The sequence below is a fragment of the Microcaecilia unicolor genome, chromosome 2 (genome assembly GCF_901765095.1).
Source record: "Microcaecilia unicolor chromosome 2, aMicUni1.1, whole genome shotgun sequence".
NCBI classification, from domain to species: domain Eukaryota; kingdom Metazoa; phylum Chordata; class Amphibia; order Gymnophiona; family Siphonopidae; genus Microcaecilia; species Microcaecilia unicolor.
Genome location: NC_044032.1, coordinates 643471870 through 643496029, shown reverse-complemented (window position 1 = coordinate 643496029; position 24160 = coordinate 643471870). Strand labels below are relative to the sequence as shown.

The following is a 24160-nucleotide window of genomic DNA, read 5'->3' as shown; positions in this document are numbered from 1 at the left end:
TTGCCTATTTGCGGATGATACTAAGATCTGTAACAGAGTGGACACCGGGGAGGGAGTGGAAAACATGAAAAAGGACCTACGGAAGCTAGAAGAATGGTCTAAGGATTGGCAATTAAAATTCAATGCGAAGAAATGCAAAGTGATGCACTTAGGGAGTAGAAATCCACGGGAGACGTATGTGTTAGGCGGGGAGAGTCTGATAGGTACGGATGGGGAGAGGGATCTTGGGGTGATAGTATCTGAGGATCTGAAGGCGACGAAACAGTGTGACAAGGCGGTGGCCCTAGCTAGAAGGTTGTTAGGCTGTATAGAGAGAGGTGTGACCAACAGAAGAAATGGGGTGTTGATGCCCCTGTATAAGTCGTTTGTGAGGCCCCACCTGAGGCTGGTGGTTGGGAGGCGGGGATAGTGCTGGGCAGACTTATACAGTCTGTGCCCTGAAAAGGACAGGTACAAATCAAGGTAAGGTATACACAAAAAGTAGCACATGTGAGTTTATCTTGTTGGGCAGACTGGATGGACCGTGCAGGTCTTTTTCTGCCGTCATCTACTATGTTACATTTTTAGTCATAGTAACATAGTAAATTCTCCGAGGACAAGCAGGCTGCTTGTTCTCACTGATGGGTGACGTCCACGGCAGCCCCTCCAATCGGAACACTTTTCTAGCAAAGTCCTTTGCTAGTCCTCGCGCGCCGATGCGCATGTGCGGCCGTCTTCCCGCCCGAACCGGCTCGTGCCGGCCAGTCTTACTTTGTCCGCGCTCGGTACGGTCGTGTTTCGCCGTTCGCGCCCCGAAAGTTGACCTCGCGCGTCGTTTTTGACTTCGCTAAAGAAAAAAAAAAAAAAAAAAAGGTGTTCGGAAGGAGACCTTTTCGGTCTGTTCCCCTTCCGGTATCTCTAGTTTTGCCCAAGTAAGTTTTCTTTCGTCGTCGGGGTAGGCCCTATTTAGGCCTCGGTTCGAAGTTTTTTCTTCCCCCTGTTTTGTGGTGCCATTTTCGACATTTCGAGTTTTGATCTCGCTGGCGCGATTTTTCCGCCCATGACATCGAAGTCTCCCAGCGGCTTCAAGAAGTGCACCCAGTGCGCCCGGGTAATCTCGCTCACTGACAGGCACGCGTCGTGTCTTCAGTGTCTGGGGGATGGGCACCGCCCGCAGGCCTGTAGTCTGTGTTCTCTTTTGCAAAAGCGGACTCAGGTAGCGAGATTGGCCCAGTGGAACATTTTGTTCTCGGGCTCTTCGTCGGCATCGGGAGTATCGACTGCTTCGACGTCGTCGGCGCCCAGACCTTCATCCTAGCCCCCGATTGCATCGAGTGCATTGAGGCATCGACCCTCTGCATCGGGGCCGAGACATCGGAGGGCTGCATCGGCGTCTGTGGTACCGAGACCTCCTCGTCTGCTGATGTCGTCGGACGGTGGTGCTTCGTCTGGAGTGCAGGTGAGGGCTGTCCATTCCCCTGCTGGTGGCGGTGAGCCTTCGGGTGGGTCTCCCTCTACCCTGAGGGCTCCTGCGGTACAGCCCCCCCGAGACCGACCTCCTTCGGCCTCGGCCCCGAGGAAGCGACGGCTGGATTCTACGTTCTCCTCGTCGGTGCTGGGAAGCTCCGGTGACATGCTTCGTCCCAAGAAGTCGAAGAAGCATCGTCACCGGTCCCCTTCCCGTGTCGGCACCGACAGCTCTGGGTCGCCGAGGGAGTCGGCACCCAGTAGGCATCGGCACCGAGAGGACCGCTCGCCCTCTGTTCAAGAGGTGTCGATGCGCTCCCCTTTGGACAGCCCGGAACAGCCTCCACGCCCGGAACAGACTCTGACATCGACGCCTGCATCGGCTTCCATGCCTTTTTCCACAGCTGCTCTGAACGAGAGTCTCCGGGCCGTTCTCCCAGAGATCCTGGGAGAGCTGTTGCGCCCTACCCTTCCGGTACCGGGGGTGCTTGCGCCACCGGTACCGTCGAGCGAGGCGCCGGCTGGCCCATTGCCCGGGGTGAGGTCTCCGACATCCCGACTGCAGTAGCCTCCCAGGAAGGCTCCCCGACTACGTCGGCGGAGGGAGCTTCGCCGGTGCGGGCGAGGGAGTCTACCTCTCGACGCTCCCACCGTGGCCGTGGTTCCACGGAGTCGAGCCGGGCACGGCTGCAGACACAGGTCCGTGAACTTGTGTCTGACACCGATGGTGAGGCCTCGTGGGAAGAGGAAGAAGACATCAGATATTTCTCTGACGAGGAGTCTGAGGGTCTTCCTTCTGATCCCACTGATCCCACTCCCTCTCCTGAAAGGCAGCTTTCTCCCTTCCCGGTGGTTGTGGAGGACGAGCCCAGGGCTGAAATGTTTGAGCTCCTGGACTATCCTTCTCCACCTAAGGAAGCGTCCACAGTACCCATGCACCATGTCCTAAAAAAGACATTGCTGGCGAACTGGACCAAGCCTCTAACTAATCCCAACATTCCCAAGAAGATCGAGTCCCAGTACCGGATCCATGGGGACCCAGAGCTGATGCGCACTCAGTTGCCTCACGACTCTGGAGTTGTGGATTTGGCCCTAAAGAAGGCCAAGAGTTCTAGGGAGCATGCTTCGGCGCCCCCGGGCAAGGACTCTAGAACCTTGGACTCCTTTGGGAGGAAGGCCTACCATTCTTCTATGCTCGTGGCCAAAATTCAGTCCTACCAGCTCTACACGAGCATACACATGCGGAACAATGTGCGGCAGTTGGCGGGCTTGGTGGACAAGCTCCCCCCTGAGCAAGCCAAGCCTTTTCAGGAGGTGGTCAGGCAGCTGAAGGCGTGCAGAAAATTCCTGGCCAGAGGGGTGTATGACACCTTTGATGTTGCGTCCAGGGCCGCTGCTCAAGGTGTGGTGATGCGCAGACTCTCATGGCTGTGTGCCTCCGACCTGGAGAATAGAATCCAGCAGCGGATTGCGGACTCGCCTTGCCGTGCGGATAATATTTTTGGAGAGAAAGTCGAGCAGGTGGTAGAGCAGCTCCACCAGCGGGATACCGCTTTCGACAAGTTCTCCCGGCGGCAGCCTTCAGCCTCTACCTCTACAGGTAGAAGATTTTTGGGGGGAAGGAAGACTGTTCCCTACTCTTCTGGCAAGCGTAGGTACAATCCTCCTTCTCGACAGCCTGCGGCCCAGGCTAAGCCCCAGCGCGCTCGCTCTCGTCAGCAGCGTGCGCCTCAGCAAGGCCCCTCGGCTCCCCAGCAAACGCAAGGGACGAGCTTTTGACTGGCTCCAGCAGAGCATAGCCGACATCCAAGTGTCAGTGCCGGGCGACCTGCCAGTCGGAGGGAGGTTGAAAGCTTTTCACCTAAGGTGGCTTCTCATAACCTCCGATCAGTGGGTTCTTCAAATAGTCCGGCAAGGATACACCCTCAATTTGGCCTCAAAACCTCCAAATTGTCCACCGGGAGCTCAGTCGTACAGCTTCCAGCACAAGCAGGTACTTGCAGAGGAACTCTCCGCCCTTCTCAGTGCCAATGCGGTCGAGCCCGTTGCATCCGGGCAAGAAGGGCTGGGATTCTATTCCAGGTACTTCCTTGTGGAAAAGAAAACAGGGGGGATGCGTCCCTTCCTAGACCTAAAGGCCCTGAACAAGTATCTGGTCAAAGAAAAGTTCAGGATGCTTTCCCTGGGCACCCTTCTCCCCATGATTCAGCAAAACGATTGGCTATGCTCTCTGGACTTGAAGGACGCCTACACACACATCCCGATACTACCAGCTCACAGACAGTATCTGCGATTTCAGTTGGGCACACGTCACTTCCAGTACTGTGTGCTACCCTTTGGGCTCGCCTCTGCGCCCCGAGTGTTCACGAAGTGCCTGGCTGTAGTAGCAGCGGCACTTCGCAGACTGGGAGTACACGTGTTTCCATATCTCGACGATTGGCTGGTGAAGAACACATCCGAGGCAGGATCCCTGCAGTCCATGCAGATGACTATTTGCCTCCTGGAGCTACTGGGGTTTGTGATAAATTATCCAAAGTCCCATCTTCTCCCAGTGCAGAAACTCAAATTCATAGGAGCTCTGCTGGATTCCCGGACGGCTCGCGCCTATCTCCCAGAGATGAGAGCCAACAACTTGTTGTCCCTCGTCTAGCGGGTGCGAGCGTCCCAGCAGATCACAGCTCGGCAGATGTTGAGATTGCTGGGCCACATGGCCTCCACAGTTCATGTGACTCCCATGGCTCGCCTTCACATGAGATCTGCCCAATGGACCCTAGCTTCCCAGTGGTTTCAGGCTGCTGGGGATCTAGAAGACGTGATCCACCTGTCCTCGAGTTTTCTCAAATCCCTGCATCGGTGGACGATTTGGTCCAATTTGACTCTGGGACGTCCTTTCCAAATTCCTCAGCCACAAAAAGTGCTGACTACTGATGCGTCTCTCCTGGGGTGGGGAGCTCATGTCGATGGGCTTCACACCCAAGGAAGCTGGTCCCTCCAGGAACGCGATCTGCAGATCAATCTCCTGGAGTTACGAGCGGTCTGGAACGCTCTGAAGGCTTTCAGAGATCGGCTGTCCCACCAAATTATCCAAATTCAGACAGACAACCAGGTTGCCATGTATTACATCAACAAGCAGGGGGGCACCGGATCTCGCCCCCTGTGTCAGGAAGCCGTCAGCATGTGGCTCTGGGCTCGCCGTCACGGCATGGTGCTCCAAGCCACATATCTGGCAGGCGTAAACAACAGTCTGGCCGACAGGTTGAGCAGGATTATGCAACCTCACGAGTGGTCGCTCAATTCCCGTGTAGTGCGCCAGATCTTCCAGGTGTGGGGCACCCCCTTGGTAGATCTCTTCGCATCTCGAGCCAACCACAAAGTCCCTCAGTTCTGTTCCAGGCTTCAGGCCCACGGCAGACTGGCATCGGATGCCTTCCTCCTGGACTGGGGGCAGGGTCTGCTGTATGCTTATCCTCCCATACCTCTGGTGGGGAAGACTTTGTTGAAACTCAAGCAAGACCGAGGCACCATGATTCTGATTGCTCCTTTTTGGCCGCGTCAGATCTGGTTCCCTCTTCTTCTGGAGTTGTCCTCCGAAGAACCGTGGAGATTGGAGTGTTTTCCGACCCTCATCACACAGAACGAAGGGGCGCTTCTGCATCCCAACCTCCGGTCCCTGGCTCTCACGGCCTGGATGTTGAGAGCGTAGACTTTGCCTCTTTGGGTCTGTCAGAGGGTGTCTTCCGTGTCTTGCTTGCTTCCAGGAAAGATTCCACTAAAAGGCGTTACTTCTTTCTATGGAGGAGGTTTGCCGTCTGGTGTGACAGCAAGGCCCTAGATCCTCGCTCTTGTCCTACACAGACCCTGCTTGAATACCTTCTGCACTTGTCTGAGTCCGGTCTCAAGACCAACTCTGTAAGGGTTCACCTTAGTGCAATCAGTGCATACCATTACCGTGTGGAAGGTAAGCCGATCTCAGGACAGCCTTTAGTTGCTCGCTTCATGAGAGGTTTGCTTTTGTCAAAGCCCCCTGTCAAGCCTCCTACAGTGTCATGGGATCTCAATGTCGTTCTCACCCAGCTGATGAAACCTCCTTTTGAGCCACTGAATTCCTGCCATCTGAAGTACTTGACCTGGAAGGTCATTTTCTTGGTGGCAGTTACTTCAGCTCGTAGAGTCAGTGAGCTTCAGGCCCTGGTAGGCCAGGCCCCTTACACCAAATTTCATCATAACAGAGTAGTCCTCCGCACTCACCCTAAGTTCTTGCCAAAGGTTGTGTCGGAGTTCCATCTGAACCAGTCAATTGTCTTGCCCACATTCTTTCCCCGTCCTCATTCCTGCCCTGCTGAACGTCAGCTGCACACATTGGACTGCAAGAGAGCATTGGCCTTCTATCTGGAGTGGACACAGCCCAACAGACAGTCCGCCCAATTGTTTGTTTCTTTTGATCCCAACAGGAGGGGAGTGGCTGTGGGAAAACGCACCATTTCCAATTGGCTAGCAGATTGCATCTCCTTCACTTACGCCCAGGCTGGGCTGGCTCTTGAGGGTCATGTCACGGCTCATAATGTTAGAGCCATGGCAGCGTCGGTAGCCCACTTGAAGTCAGCCACTATTGAAGAGATTTGCAAAGCTGCGACGTGGTCATCTGTCCACACATTCACATCTTATTACTGCCTGCAGCAGGATACCCGACGCGACAGTCGGTTCGTACAGTCAGTGCTTCAGAATCTGTTCGGGGTTTAGAATCCAACTCCACCCCACTAGGCCCATGTTTGTTCTATTCCAGGCTGCACTCTCAGTTAGTTGGTAAATTTTTTAGGTCAATCTCAGTTATGTCCTCGCCGTTGCGAGGCCCAATTGACCATGGTTGTTGTTTTGAGTGAGCCTGGGGGCTAGGGATACCCCATCAGTGAGAACAAGCAGCCTGCTTGTCCTCGGAGAAAGCGAATGCTACATACCTGTAGAAGGTATTCTCCGAGGACAGCAGGCTGATTGTTCTCACAAACCCGCCCGCCTCCCCTTTTGAGTTGTGTCTTCCCTTCTCTTTGTCTTGCTACATATGAGACTGGCCGGCACGAGCCGGTTCGGGCGGGAAGACGGCCGCGCATGCGCGGTGCGCATTGGCGCGCGAGGACTAGCAAAGGACTTTGCTAGAAAAGTGTTCCGATTGGAGGGGCTGCCGTGGATGTCACCCATCAGTGAGAACAATCAGCCTGCTGTCCTCGGAGAATACCTTCTATAGGTATGTAGCATTTGCTTGATGGCAGATAAAGACCTGTATGGTCCATCCAGTCTGCCCAACAAGATAAACTCATTTTACATGGTATGTGATACTTTATATGTAGGTAAATCACAAATGATACTTATAGGAGAAACCTCCCACCAATCTCATCTGCGACCAGATTCCTGATACAGAATTATTTGCAAGCAAATTACCCTGATCTCTGGCTAGGGAAGGGCGGGAATCTGGATTGGCGCCAAGCCAATGCTTCCGATAGAAACGAACTGCAAAGCCAGCTGGAATATATTAGATTTTATTATAGATATATAAAAGGAGATATACAAAATAGAACTCTCTTGTAGCAAAGCTTAGCCAAAATACAAAAATAACTTGCTGATAAAAGAATTACAAAATATATTGTCACCAACTAAACACTCTGATTCTTACTGGTTACTAGGTAAAATTACACACTGACTGGTAATACTACAACTATGTTACGAGGTAATACGGTTATTAGCAGCTTATCTCCTGACCACGGTTATGACTATAAACCAGCCTTTTGCTCAAGTAATCACCACTCTCAAAACCCAGACTAATAGGAAATAAATCACTGTATCTCTCACCAGGCTGTCTCTCGGGCAGTCTCTCTGGAGTTGGCACAGGATACTTCTTTAGTCTGAAGCTGACTTTCACAGCGAGTCTTAGTTTCTGAGATAGGACAGGTACTCTGCAACAAACAGGGGGCACAGGTCACTCCGTGCTGGTACAGCTGAACCAACGATATTCCCTCCAGATACACAGTTCACAAGATGGTGGACCTTGTCAGGTCTCTCTTGTCTTCCTGTCAGCTTCCACCTTCTTCCAGGGATTCCGAACAACTAACTTTTCCTTGTTCCTGCTTTCCTTAGTCCCTTATTCTCAGGTGACTAGACAGGACCAATCATGATCTTGTCCAGCTCATTCCCTTAGCAAGAAAACGGCCGTTGTTCATGACCTTGAAACTGTTACTTCTTGGTATGCATTTCTGTTTCTCACCCGGCTTGTTGGAGCCATGTCTCACTCCCTATTCAACTTCTCAGGGAGATAAAGGTGGGGGTGATTGCCCACAGCATGTCCTTGGATATTACATGACTGCCAGTGATTTTCCACTAACCAGAAAGCTGAATTTGCTGGCTCACTGACGTGCAGGTCATAGGTTGCAGACTCCATCTTGATGTATTAGGATTATACAGGCTAAGACCAGCAAGGTGAGATACACAGGGAAATATCCTTACAATACCCGAGTTTGATTTGTCCTTGCCATTCTCAGGGGATAGACCATAGAAGTCTGCCCAACACTCTTCTTGTACTAAAAGTCCTGAAGCTATTGCCAATGCCCCTTACAATGACTCAAGCCCATCCATTTCTATTCAGTCACAATCAGGGTGTAGACCGTAGAAGTCTGCCCAGCACTGGTTTTGCTTCCCAGTTACCGGCGTTGCCACCCAATCTCCGGTGAGATTCCGTGGATCCATTCATTCTAAACAGGATTCCTTTGTGTTTACCCCAAGCATGTTTGAATTCCATTACCGTTTTCATCTCCACCACCTCCCGCATTCCATACCAACCTCTCTGTGAAAAAATACTTCCTGACATTGCTCCTGAGTCTGCCCCCCTTCAACCTCAATTCATGTCCTCTAGTTCTACTGCTTTCCTGTCTCCGGAAAAAGGTTTGTTTGCGGATTAATACCTTTCAAATCTTTGAACGTCTGTATCATGTCACCCCTGTTTCTCCTTTCCTTCAAGGTATACATGTTCAGGTGGCAAGTTTCTCCTCATACAGTTTGAAATGCAAATCCCATACCAGTTTTGTAGCTTTTCTTTGCACCGCTTCGTCTTTTTACATCTTTAGCAAATATATGGCCTCCAAAACTGAACATACTTTCTATACCCTTTAAAACTCAACTCCTGTAAGGGTTCACCTCAATGCAGTTAGTGCTTACCATCAAAGTGTAAAGAGTGAACCCATTTCTGTACAGCTTCTAGTTAGTTTTATGCAGTGTTTGCCTCTGGCAAAGCCCCCTATCAAACCTCCGATTGTGTCTTGGGACCTCAGTGTTTTTCTCACTCAGCTGATGAAAACTCCTTTTGAGCTGCTTGACTGTTGGCATCTTCTGACCCGAAAGGTCCTATTTTTGGTAGCAGTCACTTCAGCTTCCAGGGTCGGTGAGCTTCAGGCCCCAGTAGTCGGATCCACCTTACACAATGTTTCATCACAATAGAGTAGTTCTCCGCACACATACAAAGTAACATAGCAGATGACAGCAGATAAAGACCTTGTTGGTCCATCCAGTCTGCCCAACAAGATAAAGTCATTACATATGGTATGATGTGATACCTCATATATATACCTGATCTTGATTTGTCCTTGCCATTCCTTAGTTCCTTCTTATGGTGGTGTCAAAGTTCCATCTTAATCGGTCAGTCGGCCTTACATAGTAACATAGTAACATAGTAGATGACGGCAGAAAAAGACCTGCACGGTCCATCTAGTCTGCCCACGATAAACTCATGTGTATACCTTACCTTGATTTGTACCTGTCTTTTTCAGGGCACAGACCATATAAGTCTGTGCAGCAGTATTTCCCGCCTCCCAACCACCAGTCCCGCCTCCCATCACCGGCTCCGGCACAGACCCCGTATAAGTCTGCCCTCCCCCATCCTAGCCTCTCAACCACCAACCCCTCTTCCCCCCGCCACCCAATTTCAGCTAAGCTTCTGTGGATCCATTCCTTCTGCAAAGGATTCCTTTATGCCTGTCCCACGCATGCTTGAATTCCGTTACTGTTTTTTCTGAAACCTCATGCTTATCCTGGTAAAAGCTCACTGCACACCTTAGCATTCTATCTGGAGTGGACTAATGAGTCCCAGTCCACCCACACCTTTTTTTTTTGTTTTTTTACCCCAAACATGATGGTCACAACTATTGGCTAACAGATTGCATCTCTTTTAGGTATGCCCAAGCTGGACTGACTTTAGAGGAACATGTCACAACTCACAGTATAAGGCATACCTGCGTTGGTAACCCACGAGATCAGCTTCCATTGAGGACATCTGCAAAGTTGGAATGTAGTTTTCAGTTTCCACATTGACATCACACTACTGCCTAGAGCAGGATTCTCGACTTAACAGTTGATTTGGTCAGACAGTTCTGCAGAGTTTGTTTAGAATCCAATTCCTCCCTCCTAGACCCATTTTTCTTTTGTTCCAGGCTGCACCCACAAAACGGGAATGTATATAAGTTTAATTGGATCCTTGTTGGCCTTGTCTGTTGCCAGTCCCTATTGTCTGCTGGCTGGCTGTTTTTGGTGAGCCTGGTAGCTAGGGATTCTCATATCTGGTAATATGGTTGTCCTGCTAATCACCATTTATAGAGACTGTATTGTCACTGCACGCCAAACATTTTGGGACCCATTTCTAAGATGAGAAACACATTTGAGATGACTTAAATGACTACTGAGGTGAATTTTATTTTATTTTTTTTGTTCCATTTGTACCCTGTGCTTTCCCACTCATGGCAGGCTCAATGCGGCTTACATGTGGCAATGGAGGGTTAAGTGACTTGCCCAGAGTCACAAGGAGCTGCCTGTGCCTGAAGTGGGAATCAAACTCAGTTCCTCAGTTCCCCAGGACCAAAGTCCACCACCCTAACCACTAGGCCACTCCTCCACTCCTGAATCCTTAAGCTGGACTGTTTGGACTTCCAGACTCAGGGACCTTGGGCACTGCTGTATTTTCTTGATGTGTGGAAGGATTCAGGGAAGGGAAAAAAGAGTTTGGGAGAGGTTGGGTATTCTTTTTTTTTTTAATGAGGGCTACAGATGGAAAGATAAAATCTGTGTTGCTGGAGTTCTACACATATTCTGCAGTGGTAGATGTTCAAAATTTTCTGAGTAATAAACTGTTGGCTGTAGCCTTTTAGAAAGAAAACATATAGTGAGACAGGATGGGCCTTATAGTTAATATCTGCTTTTTATATTCTAGATTTCCTGATTTCATGCTTATAGAAAGCATGTTGAGTTCTATAATAAAATGCTTGTTATCTTCCCTGGCGTTTCTAGTTCTGTGCTTTGTACTATGTAGCTATTGAATGAATTTCTCTCTTTGCAGGTTTTCAGAACAGATCTCATCACAGCCATGAAACTACATGATTCCCACCAGCTGAACTGTGATGACTATTATGTGATGGCAGACCCGTGGAGGCAGGAATGGGAAAAAGGCGTTCAGGTGCCAGTTAGTCAGGAATCTTTCCCAGAGCCTGTGGCCAGGTATGACTTGAATAGATCATACTTTACTATGTAGTTTTAAGCTTTGATTGTTTGGGAAAGGTAGTTAAGCAAACTTAACAATAATACAAATTTCTTGTTTTTCTTTATGTATTTATGCTCTAAATCATTCCTTTCATTCTCTGTTGGAAAGGAAAGGCAGATGGGACCATGAAGCAAAAAACTCGAACTCATTTTCTTCATCTTTGAGCAGAGCGAATTAGCCAAACTAGTGGGTGACCTCATTTGCTGGTGCTGAGACAAGACCTTGATCTCTCGGAGCTCAGAATCTTTCTGAGAAAGAGCAGGGATTTCAGGAAGATTTTTTTTTTCTTTAGCATCCTTATCGGACTAGTCAAGGAACTGTGGGTATGCCCATCGACCAGCAGATGGAGACAGATACTGAAGACTTGTATGCTTTGCCTATAAGGGCATCATATAGCCATAGGTCTTCACTATTTCTCTGTCTCTTGTCTGATCTTGGAATCTGTTCCTGTTTCAAAACTTATCTTTCACATAGACAGTATGTTCCTTAGCATCAGCAGCAGATGAATCCAGAGACTTGTGGGTTGTGACCATCTACCAGCAGGTGGAGATAGAGAGTGCTGAACTGCATTGTCTTATAGGATGGAATGCTCCTTGGTCAGTCAGTATTCTCTATTTTCAGAAGGCGGATGGATGGTCTCTCGCAAGCTCCTGGTCTCATCTGATGGCTCCTGTTCTAGGTCTCTCAGTTCAGTAGAACTTTGGGGTGTGTGGCTGAGCGGTGCCACCTTTAGGGGCTACACCTGGTCACCCCAGGTCCCTCCCCAACCCTTCTCCCCTCTCCAGCTCTTCCTCCATTCTCCTTCCTCACTGGAAAAAAATAAAATAAAATTTGGGCATAATTCTTTAAAGCCCACAGCCTTGGCTGCAGGAGAGATACTGGTTTGGGCCAGTATAAAGTGCTTAGTGATGGAGAGGATGTGAGTGTGCTTCCAGCAGCACTGAGTTTGACAGGCAGGACTCCTGTTGGCTGGCTCTCCCAGGGTGAGTGTATCTGTACATTTTCTTTCATCTTTGGGTCCATTGCGGTTTTACACCTTTTTTGTTTACAATGGCTGCCGAAGTTGTTAAAAGCTGGTCCCACTGTGGGAAGCAGGGAGCAGCACTGGGTGGTGTCTGGGTGGCTGTGCATGCTCTCCTCTGGCAGAAGGGGTTGTGTTTGGGGAGGTCTCAGCTTCCCGAGCAGGACCCTCATGGGGCCGAAAGTAATCTGGAAGCCTTTTTAACAGCAGATTAATTCAGGATAAGCGCTGTCAGTGGCTCCTTTACCTGACATTGCTTCAGAGATCCTTACACACGTCGGCCGCTCTGGGGGTTTCTGTGAGACTGGGGTTTTCTGACCCCCCCCCCCCCCCCCCCAGTTCGTTCTGCTGCTCCATAATGCCTATATGTTGCAGAAGTCTGTTATGGGAACCGACAGTTCCTTTTTAGTTCAGCCGTTGGAGATTTCTAGCTTGTTCCCTGCCTTAGTCTCCACTGATGGACCCTGTCCCAAAGAGGAGATAATTTCACTCCAGCTCAGAAGTAGGGTCTATTGCTCCCCTGGCTGCCTATCATTCTGAGGGAGTCATTTCAGGGCAACCTCTTGCTGCACAGATGCAGGAGGAATTGGAGGAGGGGGAGCTATTTACAGAGAACACTGATGATCCCACCACAGTGTGGGTGTTTTCATGAGGAGGAGTTAGTTGCCTTATGCCTAAGACACTTTAAGGTTCTTAATCTGCTATTCTAAAAATGGTGAGCACTAGAAGAAAGCTTCTGTCTCTGTGGTGCATGAGGCTGTGCAGGAAGTCATTTCTACTCTGTGGGTCACCCCATACATTGTCCTTCAATTGGCAGCTGCTGTGTTGTTATTATTATTATTATTTATTGCATTTGTATCCCACATTCCCCCACCTATTTGCAGGCTCAATGTGGCTTACGTAGATTTAATTAACACTGTCATATCAGGATATCAGATACAGTTAGTAATGTGTAGCGATCAAGAAGGGAAGAAGGAAGAGAGTGATTAGGATAGTTATAGAGGGTGGGCATTCATAGTTGAGTGGTTGTTGAGGTGACTTAGTGAGGTTATAGGTTCCCATTGTAGGCCTTGTTGAAGAAGAAGGTTTTCAGAGATTTTCGAAAGATTGCTGTTTCGTTGATTGCTTTCAAGTCTGTAGGTAATGCATTCCATAACTGCGTGCTCATGTAAGAGAAGGTAGTGGTATGCATCAGCTTGTATTTAAGTCCTTTGCAGCTGGGGTAGTGCAGATTGAGAAATTTGCGGGATGATCTTGTGGCGTTTCTGGGAGGTAGGTCCATGAGGTTTAGCATGTATCTTGGGGCGTCTGCATGAATGATTTTGTGTACAATCGTGCAGATCTTGAATGCAATGCGTTCCTTAAGTGGGAGCCAGTGGAGTTTCTCTCTTAGGGGTTTTGCGCTTTCATATTTGGTTTTTCCAAATATGAGTCTGGCTGCCGTATTCTGGGCAGTTTGGAGTTTTTTGATTGTCTGTTCTTTGCATCCGGCGTAAAGTGCATTGCAGTAGTCCAGATGACTTATTACCATATTACCCCATTTCCACACTGTCTAAAATGGGCCTATTCAGGGTTCTCAGATACCTTTCATTTAGAGAACTTTGAGTCCCCTCAATTATTTCACAGAGGGCAGTTATGAACACCCTGAAAGTTTTCCTCATTTCTTTTGTGGAACTTTATTTCTTACCAGAACTCTGTTTATATTGACAGTACAGGAATTCCTTTTTTTCAGCACTTTTAGAAAGGAGTTTACTTAGTGCTTTTGGCTCCATGTTTCTGGAAATGTTCCATATCCTTATTTTCTGAGACTGGTGCACTGGTCTCCATGGTAACCATGGAACCTCAGTGCTTCCATGGGGGCATTTTCTCCAGGTGCAGTGTTAACAGCAAAATTGTTTTTTTTCTGGAAGGTGGCTGGCTTTCAACCTGAAGGTCACAGGTTCAAGACTGGTTTGTGCATCATATTAGAAGCTGTGGAACACAGCTCTGTTTCAAATGGGGCACATTTTACTTCTCTCTCCCTTTTTGCTTGCCCTTGACAAAGCAGTTCATTGAATGGCTGGGACAGCTAACACTACACTACAGTACTAAAGGTTAGCTATGTTGGTTTGACATCTGCTGTGCTCTCTCTAATTGCACACTGGCACTGGCCAGAACTATTACGTACCAGCTCAAGCCACTACTGTATCAGTGGCACCACTACCTGTATGCTGTAGTGTCTCTAAATACTTCTATTGCACTTTTGCACCTTTTCATTGTATTGGACAGCCACCGATTATTGCACAGCTACTTCAATGTAGAGGAATAGTTTAATGGTTAAAGCAGCCAGCTGAGAGTGAGCACAGAGATCTAGAAGTTACTGGTTCAAGTCCAACTGCACCTTGCCATCAATAGTGCACAATGGTACAAACAGCGACCCTGGCGGAAGACGAGACGGGCAGCAGAGTTTTGAACCGACTGGAGAGGGGAGAGGTGACTAAGTGGGAGGCCAGCAAGAAGCAGATTGCAGTAGTCTAAACGAGAGGTGACAAGGGTGTGGATGAGGGTTTTGGTAGAGTGCTCGGAAAGAAAGGGGCGGATTTTACGGATGTTGTAAAGAAAGAAACGACAGGTCTTGGCAATCTGCTGGATATGAGCAGAGAAAGAGAGAGAAGAGTCAAAGATAACCCCAAGGTTTCGAGCTGAGGAGACAGGGAGAATGAGAGAGCCATCAACAGAAATAGAAAACGGGGGGAGCGGGGAGGTGGGTTTGGGGGGTTAAATGAGAAGCTCGGTTTTGGTCATATTTAATTTCAGGTGGCGTTGAGACATCCAGACAGCAATGTCAGACAAGCACGCTGAAACTTTGGTTTGGATGCAAAGTGAGATATCAGGGGTAGAAAGGTAGATTTGGGAGTCATCAGCATAGAAATGGTAGGAAAAGCCATGGGATGAGATTAATGAACCAAGGGAAGAAGTATAGATAGAAAAGAGGAGGGGACAAGAACAGAACCCTGAGGTACGCCAACAGGCAGAGAGGGATAGAAGTAGAAGAGGATCCACCAGAGTGAACACTAAAGGTGCGGAGGGAGAGGTAGGAAGAGAACCAGGAAAGGACGGAGCCCTGGAATCCAAATGAGGACAGGGTATCGAGAAGTATGCTGTGATCGACAGTGTCAAAATCAGAGGAAAGATCAAGAAGAATGAGGATGGAATATTGACCTCTGGATTTAGCCAGTAATAGGTCATTGGAGACTTTAGTAAGCGCAGTTTCGGTTGAGTGGAGAGGGCGAAAACCAGATTGTAGTGGGTCAACTGACCAAACCAGATTGTAGTGGGTCAACTGACCAAGGAGCATTCCATCCTATGACACTCTACAGTTCAGCGCTCTCTATTTCCACCTGCTGGTAGATGATCACAACCGACAAGTCTCTGGATTCATCTGCTGCAACTAAAGGAAAGAAAATTATCAGGTAAGAAATAATTTTTCCTTGTTCAGTGGAATGATTTCACCTCTGATTTGTGCAGTCTTACCTGAGGAGCTCCTCAGGGCTCCATGTTGGCCCCTACTCTGTTCAATATCTTTATAGCTCCTCTCTTAACCCTTATCTAATCACTTGGTCTTACTGCTTATGTATACGCAGATGATATACATATTAATTTCTCTTGATGATACCACCCCTTCCACAGTAACTTCTCTGAACTGCAAGCTTTTCTCTGTGGCTCACTGGCTTTTGTCATCTAGACTTAAACTAAATCCAGAAAAAATTAAGGCTCTACTTTTGGCCTGCTCTGGTGATTCCTAACCAGTACCACTCATTACTTTAGCTGGTTCTATTTCTTTTCAACCCACTCACAAGATTTTAGGAGTAACATTTGATTCTGCTCTCACCTACCATGCCCACATCTCAGCTGTCATACAGCTTAGTTTCTTTAAATTTAAGATGATTCCTTCAGTTCACGATTTATGCTGCCTGGATGTACAACCGCCACCTGAAATTGAACATGGCCAAGACCGAACTTCTTGTTTTCCCACCCAAACCCACTTCTCCTCTCCCTCCACTCTCTATCTCGGTTGATAACACCCTCACCGTCCCCGTCTCATCTGATCGCAACCTCTGTGTCATCTTTGACTCCTCCCTCTCCTTCCCTGCGCATATCCAGCAGATAGCCAAGAACTGTCGCTTCTTCCTCTATAACATTAGCAAAATTCGCCCTTTCCTCTCGGAGCACACCACCCGAACTCTCATCCACTCTCTCATTACCTCTCGCCTTGACTACTGCAACCTACTCCTCACTGGTCTCCCACTTAGCCATCTATCCCCCCTTCAGTCCATTCAGAACTCTGCTGCACGCCTTATCTTCCGCCTGGACCGATACACTCATATCACCCCACTCCTCAAGTCCCTTCATTGGCTTCCGATCAGGTACCGCATTCAGTCCAAGCTTCTGCTACTAACCTACAAATGCACTCGATCTGCAGCCTCTCCTTACCTCTCAACCCTCATCTCCCCTTACGTTCCTACCCGTAACCTCCGCTCTCAGGACAAATCCCTGCTTTCAGTACCCTTCTCCACCACCGCCAACTCCAGGCTCCGCCCTTTCTGACTCGCCTCACCCCATGCGTGGAACGGACTCCCTGAGCCCATACGCCAGGCCCCCTCCCTACCCATCTTCAAATCATTGCTCAGAGCCCACCTCTTCAATGTCGCCTTCGGCACCTAACCACTACACCTCTACTCAGGAACTCTAGACTGCCCCAACTTGACATTTCGTTCCTTAGATTGTAAGCTCCTTTGAGCAGGGACCGTCCTTCTTTGTTAACTTGTACAGTGCTGCATAACCCTAGTAGCTCTCTAGAAATGTTTAGTAGTAGTTCACGATTTATTCACCAAATCAGCTTTAAGGTTATTTATTCATTCACTTATTTTATCCTCTATGGATTACTGCAGCAGTCTACTTCATGGCACATCTGTCACCGAAAAGTGCCACGTACAATTAGCTCAAAATACTGCTGTGATACGCCTGACAAATTCCAAAAGGTACGACCATGTCACTCCACTTTTATAGATGAGCATTAGCTTCCTGTTACACACTGCATTACATAACAAGATTCTTGTCCTTACCCATAAAACCATTCCAGTACACCTTTATATCTTGCTTGACATTTGGTCCCCTGTACAGCCTCTAGATCCTTACGCTGTTCGTCCTCCAACTTGTTATATGTCCCCTTATTACGCCAATTGTGTTTTGATTCAGTCCGATCCAAATCGTTCAGTATAATTGCCCCTACACTTTGGAATTTTCTGCCTATCTCTTTATATTTCATGCCTAATCGCGCTGAATTCTGTACAGCAAAACCTTTAGGGATGCCTTTCTGTTCCAATAACCCCCTAGGGTTTCTACTTTTATAGACTCTCAGCCAGCATGGGCTGATGACACTGTTTAGAGAGTAGATGACCTCTTTTCCCCATCTTTTATACCCTCTTTTCTTTATAATTTAATGGAGTTCCTCTCCTTCCCCATCTTTTTCTCCTCTCCTCTTCTTCTTTTTTTATTATGATTTATATTTAATTTGTAAACTGCCCTGAAGGTCTCACCATAGGATGGTATATCAGACTGATGAAAAACTTGAAACTTGACCATGCAGTTCCTTGGCTGGTTCAATAGAGTAGCTCCTAGACCAGTTGGAGAACTGGTATCCTGTTGAGCAAGGGATTCCTATTTAGAGTCTTTAGCTCTTAATGGAAAAAAAGGAATTCATGGAGTTCTCAGGATATCTTGGAAGAGTCGAGATTTTTTTTCCCCTCCTCTCCCCTCTTCTTAACCCCCCCCCCCCCCCCCGCTTAACTTCTGTTTACATAGTAAATAGAAGATGATAGCAGATACATAGTCCATGCAGTCTGCCTACATTTCTAGTATATGATATAATACTTGTTCTTGAGCTGTCCTTAGAGGTTGCCAGGCATTGGCTTTATAAGTACATAAGTATTACCATACTGGGACAGACCGAAGGTCCATCAAGCCCAGCATCCTGTTTCCAACAGTGGCCAATCCAGGTCGCATGTACCTGGCAAGATCCCAAAAAAGTAGAATATGTTTTATGCTGCTTAGCCTCTATACACACCAGTTTGGATTGTTGAGCGTATAGGCTCTTTAAGCTAAGTGTCTTTTGAACATTTATATATATCTTATATGTGATGGTGTGAGAGCACAAGCTAGTATTACTGTAATTGCAACAATAGGGTGGAGGTGGTCTATAGTCAATGATTAGAAAGAAATGCACGTATTTAGAGTCACCATGGGAGTGATATGAGTATTCGTGCTAAGTGTGATATGAGACTTCACCTTGTTGCTAATTGCAAGTGTTCAGAGAGACTTTCTCTTATATACATTTTTTAGTAGTCTATACTTTCTAATTGGAGAAAGTCAAGCCATATAGATTTTTTGCTATCCTAGAAATATAAGCAGGGGATTTTCCCCAGGTCCATTTTAATAATGGTCTGTGGACTTTTCCTTTAGGAAGCTATCCAAACCTTTTTTAAACCCCACTAATCTAGCTGCTTTTACTACGTTCTCAGGCAACGATTTTCAGAGTTTAATTACACGTTGAGTGAAGAAACAATTTCTCCAATTCATTTTAAATTTACTACTTTCTAGCTTCATTGTGTGCCCCCTAGTCCTATTAACATAGTAACATAGTAGATGACTGCATAGAAAGACCTGTACGGTCCATCCAGTCTGCCCAACAAGATAAACTTGTATGTGCTACTTTATGTGCATACCTGTCCCTGATTTGCATCTGCCATTTTCAGGGTACAGACCATAGAATCTGCCCAGCACTAGCCCCGCCTCCCAACACCGGCTCTTTTTGGAAAGAGTAAACAAGCGATTCACGTCTACCCATTCCACTCCATTCACTATTTTATAGACCTCTATCATATCTCCCCTCAGCCGTCTTTTATCCAAGCTGAAGAACCCTAGCCGCTTTAGCCTTTCCTCATAGGTAAGTCGTCCCATCCCCTTTCTCGTTTTTGTTGTCCTCCTCTGTACCTTTTCTAATTCCACTATTATCTTTTTTTAGTATTCTCCTATTCCTCTGATAGGGAAGACTTTGCTGGAACTTGGGCAAGACAAGGTAACCATGATCCTCATTGCTCTGTTCTGGCCAAGGCAGGTGCAATTCCGTCTACTTCTGTAGTTGTCCTCCGAAGAACCATAGAGATTGGAGTGTTTTCTGACCCTCATCACCCAGAATGAGAGGAGTCTGTTCTTCATCCCAACCTCCAATCCCTGACTCTTATGGCCTGGATGTCTTGCTATCTTCCAGGAAAGATTCCACCAAGGTGAGTTACTCTGTTAAATGGAGGGGATTTTCTGTCTGGTGTGAGAGCAAGGCCCTAGATCCTCTCACTTGCCCTGCACAAAACTGCTTGAGTACCTCCTGCACTTCTCTGAGTCTGGTTTGAAAATCAACTCTGTAAGGGTTCATCTTGGTGCAGGCGGTTCTTTCCATCACTATAGGAGGTAAGCCCATCTCTGGACAGCCTCTAGTTCACTTCATGCAAGATTTGCTGTTGACAAAGCCCTTAATAAACCACCTACTGTCATGGGACCTCAGTGTTGTCCTCACCCGCTCATGAAAGCTCCTTTTGAGCCACTTGATTCCTATCATCTGAAGGACCTGACCTGGAAATTCTCGTTTTCTTCAGCTCACTGCGTCAGTGACCTTCAGGCCCACTTTACACCAATTTTCGTCTTTTTAAATAGTACTGATAGTTCACCAACCCTAGCTTTTAGATTGCTTTGCTTGGTTGGTGTTTCTTATTTTTATAGAACATTTTTTAAACAGGAGGAGAAAATTAAGAAAGCTGGAAGAACCTTCCATGTAATGTATTTGTCACCTGTTGGCAGCTAATCATGTTGTCTTTCCAATTTTATTTGAAGACAGTCTTCAGGTAGTCCTCTTGTATAGCTCTTGCGCCTGCTTGTTATTGGAGGAAGTATGATACAATTAAAGCTTATGTGTTGCAAGTTCCAAAATATGGATTGTTGCAGCTCACAATCTATAAAGAAGACGGCAACATTTTCCCATAAGTTACAACTTCAATCCCCAAGGAAACTAACCAAGTATCTTAAATTGTTAAAAAGCCAAGTTTTAAGTTGTTTTCTAAATAACAAGTAATTAGTTTGACAGCAAACAGAGTGAAGTATATTCCACCTTTTGGCTATTTGATAAGAGAAAGTTGATTCCAATTCAGCTTTATAAATCACCTTACAAGGGGGAGGAAATTGAAACAACAAATACAATATTTTTTTTCCATAGATTATAATTAATAGGGTGAAATATTGTGGAGCTAAACCATAAGGAATTAAAAAGGCAAGATCATTTTTAAAATAGAGCAGGCCTTCATTGGCAACCAATGGAGGGTACATAGTAATGGAGTGGCACTCTCAAACCTGATTACCTGCAAATCAGCCTTGCAGCTGTATTTTGCAATGTCTCAAGCTTGCGACGAATAGATGCACTGCACCCAACATAAGCAACATTGCAATAATCTAAATGACCCATCAGAGTCTGAAAAATCAGCTGAAAAGCCTTGGAATCAAAACAGGATCTTAGTTTTGATAACAAACTAAAAACTTTAGTCAGTTTTTGTGCTTGAGGCTCAAATGATAGAGAACAATCCAGGGTCACACCAAGGACTCTTCAGGCAAGGTTCTAATTGATAGGTAGTACCATCAACTGAAAAATCCTAGGCGGGACAGCTCTGTTGAGGATGACTTAGAAGAAGAAATTGTATTTATCTGTGTTAAATTTCAATCTAACAGACTGAGCACAGGATTCCTAACAGTGTAACCCCTCTCAGATTACAGAAAGTATCTCACTTAATTCACCCATAAATGGAATGTAAATTGTTATGTCATCAGCATAAATGTAAGGGTGAAAACCTAATGCCTCCAGTTTGAAACCTACTGGAGCCATCAAGATGTTAAAGAAAGAAGGGGACAATAGTGAACACTGAGGAACACCACAGACTGGAGACCATTCCTGGGACAGTTCACCCTCTTTTTTTTTTTTTTTTTTTTTTGAACCTGGTATCTCTATTAGTGAGCCTCTAAACCACTGCAAAACTGCATCAGTTATCCCATATCCACTCATGATACAACAGAATATCCTGATCCACCAGATCAAATGCGCTTGACATATTGAATTGGAGCATAAGTACTCACCTTCCCAGACTAGTGAAATTATTACCTGTATTGTGTGTATGAACAACTAGGAAACCTAAAGGTGGACAAAGCCATGGGACCTGATGGGATCCACTCCAGGATATTGAGGGATCTCAGAGAGGTTCTGGCGGGTCTTCTTAAAGGAGAAATTAGACCTTACCTGCTAATTTGCTTTCCTTTAGTCCCTCCGGACCGGCCCAGGATTGGACTGATGGGTTGTGCACGCCTACCAGCAGGTGAAGACTGAGAAAAAACTCTGACTCTAGAGAGCCAATGAGAGCCCTGGTCATGTGACTCTAGCCTCAGTATTTGAATAACCAAGCAGAAAGGAAAAGAAGGACCTGTATTCTGTGCCCTGAGGAATTCAAGCAGCCAGGAAGCACAAGAGAAACAAACGTGCTTAAACTACGGCTTCGCCGTGACACTGGGCGCACCAACAACTCGGTTCAGAGCAGTGGCATGGCCAATTATGTACAGAAATGTGTATCTCATAAACTGTGTAAGTTGTATATTATTATGAACTGATTAACCAGTGAACTTTGAAAACATTTCCTTTAACTGTCTAACTAGCAGAACAGCTCTGTAGACGACAGTTGCATATCTGTACACAGTAAAGTTGAGAACCATAGAACACGGGAGGGACCTGAGCCGGTCTGGAGGGACTAAAGGAAAGCAAATTAGCAGGTAAGGTCTAATTTCTCCTTCCTTAGTGTCCCTCCGGACTGGCCCAGGATTGGACTGATGGGACGTAAAAAAAGCAGTAGTCCTAAGGGAGGGACCCCAGCAAACCCACTGTGAGTACGTGAGATGCAAAGACGGCCTCCTGACGACACTGCACATCTAGCCTGTAATGCTTAGAGAGAGAATGAAGTGAAGACCAAGTTGCTGCCTTACAGATCTCCGCTGGAGGCACCAAGGAGCACTCCGCCCACGAGGCTGCCTGCCCTCGGGTAGAATGAGCTTTAAGGGCTGCAGGCACTGGTCTGTCTGCCAAGAGATAAGCAGACGCTATCATTTCTTTGATCCATCGAGACAAAGTAGGCTTAGGAGCTGACAAGCCCTTGCGGTGACCAGCAAACAGAAGAAAGAGACGGTCCGAACGACGGAAGTCCTCCATAACCGCAAGATACCGTTTAAGCACTCTCCTAACATTCAGAGTATGCAACTTTCGCTGCTCCTGCGTTCCGGAGGAGGATCCCAGAATAGGAAGAAAAACCGACTGGGACATATGAAACCGAGATAGTACCTTAGGCAAAAAGGAAGGAACCGGCCGAAGGACCACCCTCTCTTTAGAAAATTCCAGAAATGGAGATCTACAGGAAAAAGCTTGCAACTCTGAGACTCTTCTAGCTGACGCAATAGCCACCAAAAACACTGTCTTAAGTGTTAAATCCTTCAGAGAACATGTTTGTAAAGGCTCAAAAGGAGGCTTTGTCAGAGACGAAAGCACTAGATTAAGGTCCCAAGATGGAAAAACCGATCTGACCGGAGGACGAAGAAGGCTAACCCCCTTCAAAAAACGAGCCACCTCAGGAAGACTAGCCAAAGACTTACCCCTTATTCTACCTCTGAAACAGGACAGAGCTGCCGCCTGCACCTTCAGCGAAGAAAGAGAGAGCCCCTTATCAAAACCTCGCTGTAAAAAGTCTAACATCTGAGGTACTGACGCCCGAAAAGGAACAATGTCAGCTTCTGCACACCAATCCTCAAAAATTCTCCAAGTGCGAATATAGTTTAGAGAAGTGGAACGGCGACGAGACTGCAGCATGGTAGAAATCACTGGCGTTGAAAATCCTCGCTTAGCTAAACGAGCTCGTTCAAGAGCCAAGCCGTAGGACAAAATCGAGCTGGGTCTGGATGCGGAACTGGTCCTTGAACCAGCAAAGCCTTGTGTGCCGGAAGACGAAGAGGAGATGCCACGAACAGACGTTGGAGATCCGCGTACCAGGGACGCCGAGGCCAGTCCGGTGCCACCAAAATGATCGGCCCCCCGTGGTCTTCGATCTTCTGTAGGAGACGACCTATTAGTGGCCATGGAGGAAACGCGTAAAGAAGGCTGGAGGGCCATTGCTGCAAGAGGGCGTCTACCCCTGCCGCCCTTACATCTTTTCGGCGACTGAAGAAGCGAGGAACTTTGGAGTTGAGCCTGGAGGCGAAGAGATCTAGTACTGGAAGACCCCAGCGCTGTACTATCAACTGAAATGCCCGATCGCTGAGAGCCCATTCCCCGGGATCGAGAGTGTGACGACTGAGGAAGTCTGCTTGCACGTTGTCTACTCCTGCTACATGCGAGGCTGAGATGGCCGTGAGGTGAATTTCCGCCCACGCTAGGAGACTCTCCGCTTCCCGATACAGGAGACGGCACCTCGTACCTCCCTGGCGGTTGATGTAGGCTACTGCCGAGGCGTTGTCCGAGAGAACTCGCACAGCTTTGCCCTCCAGAAGAGAACCGAAGTACAGCAGAGCTAACCGAATCGCCCTGGTCTCCAGAAAGTTGATGGATTGAGCTGCTTCCAGCAGAGACCAGAGTCCCTGGGTCCACTTGTCTAGGCAATGAGCCCCCCAGCCCCTGAGACTGGCATCTGTTGTTAGAGGTATCCACTGCGGAGGCTCCAACGGCATCCCCACAGTGAGATTCTGCATCCGTAACCACCAAAACAGAGAGATTCGCTCCCGGAGTCGCAAAGGTAGTCTCAACAGAAGGGAATCTGTTTGAGCAGACCACCGGGCCAGAAGAGACCACTGAAGAGATCTCATGTGAGCTCTGGCCCAGGGAACTACTTCTATCATGGCAGCCATGGAACTGAGAACCTGAAGATAGTCTTGAGCACAAGGTACCTTCAGATGCATCAAATTCAGTATCTGAGACCGGAGCTTTAGAATTCTGCCGTGCGGAAGAAAAACTCGACCCC

The 24160-nt window shown here is 47.5% G+C and overlaps 1 protein-coding gene across 2 annotated transcripts in view; it reads left to right on the top strand.

Moving 5' to 3' along the window:
• Positions 1-24160, top strand: part of JADE1 (jade family PHD finger 1) — a 348115-nt gene that overhangs the window by 108354 nt on the left and 215601 nt on the right. For both annotated transcript variants that reach the window (XM_030191739.1, XM_030191738.1), the window contains exon 4: positions 10814-10971. In XM_030191739.1, the coding sequence (XP_030047599.1) occupies positions 10814-10971 (158 nt within the window). The remainder of the gene's footprint in view (positions 1-10813; positions 10972-24160) is intronic.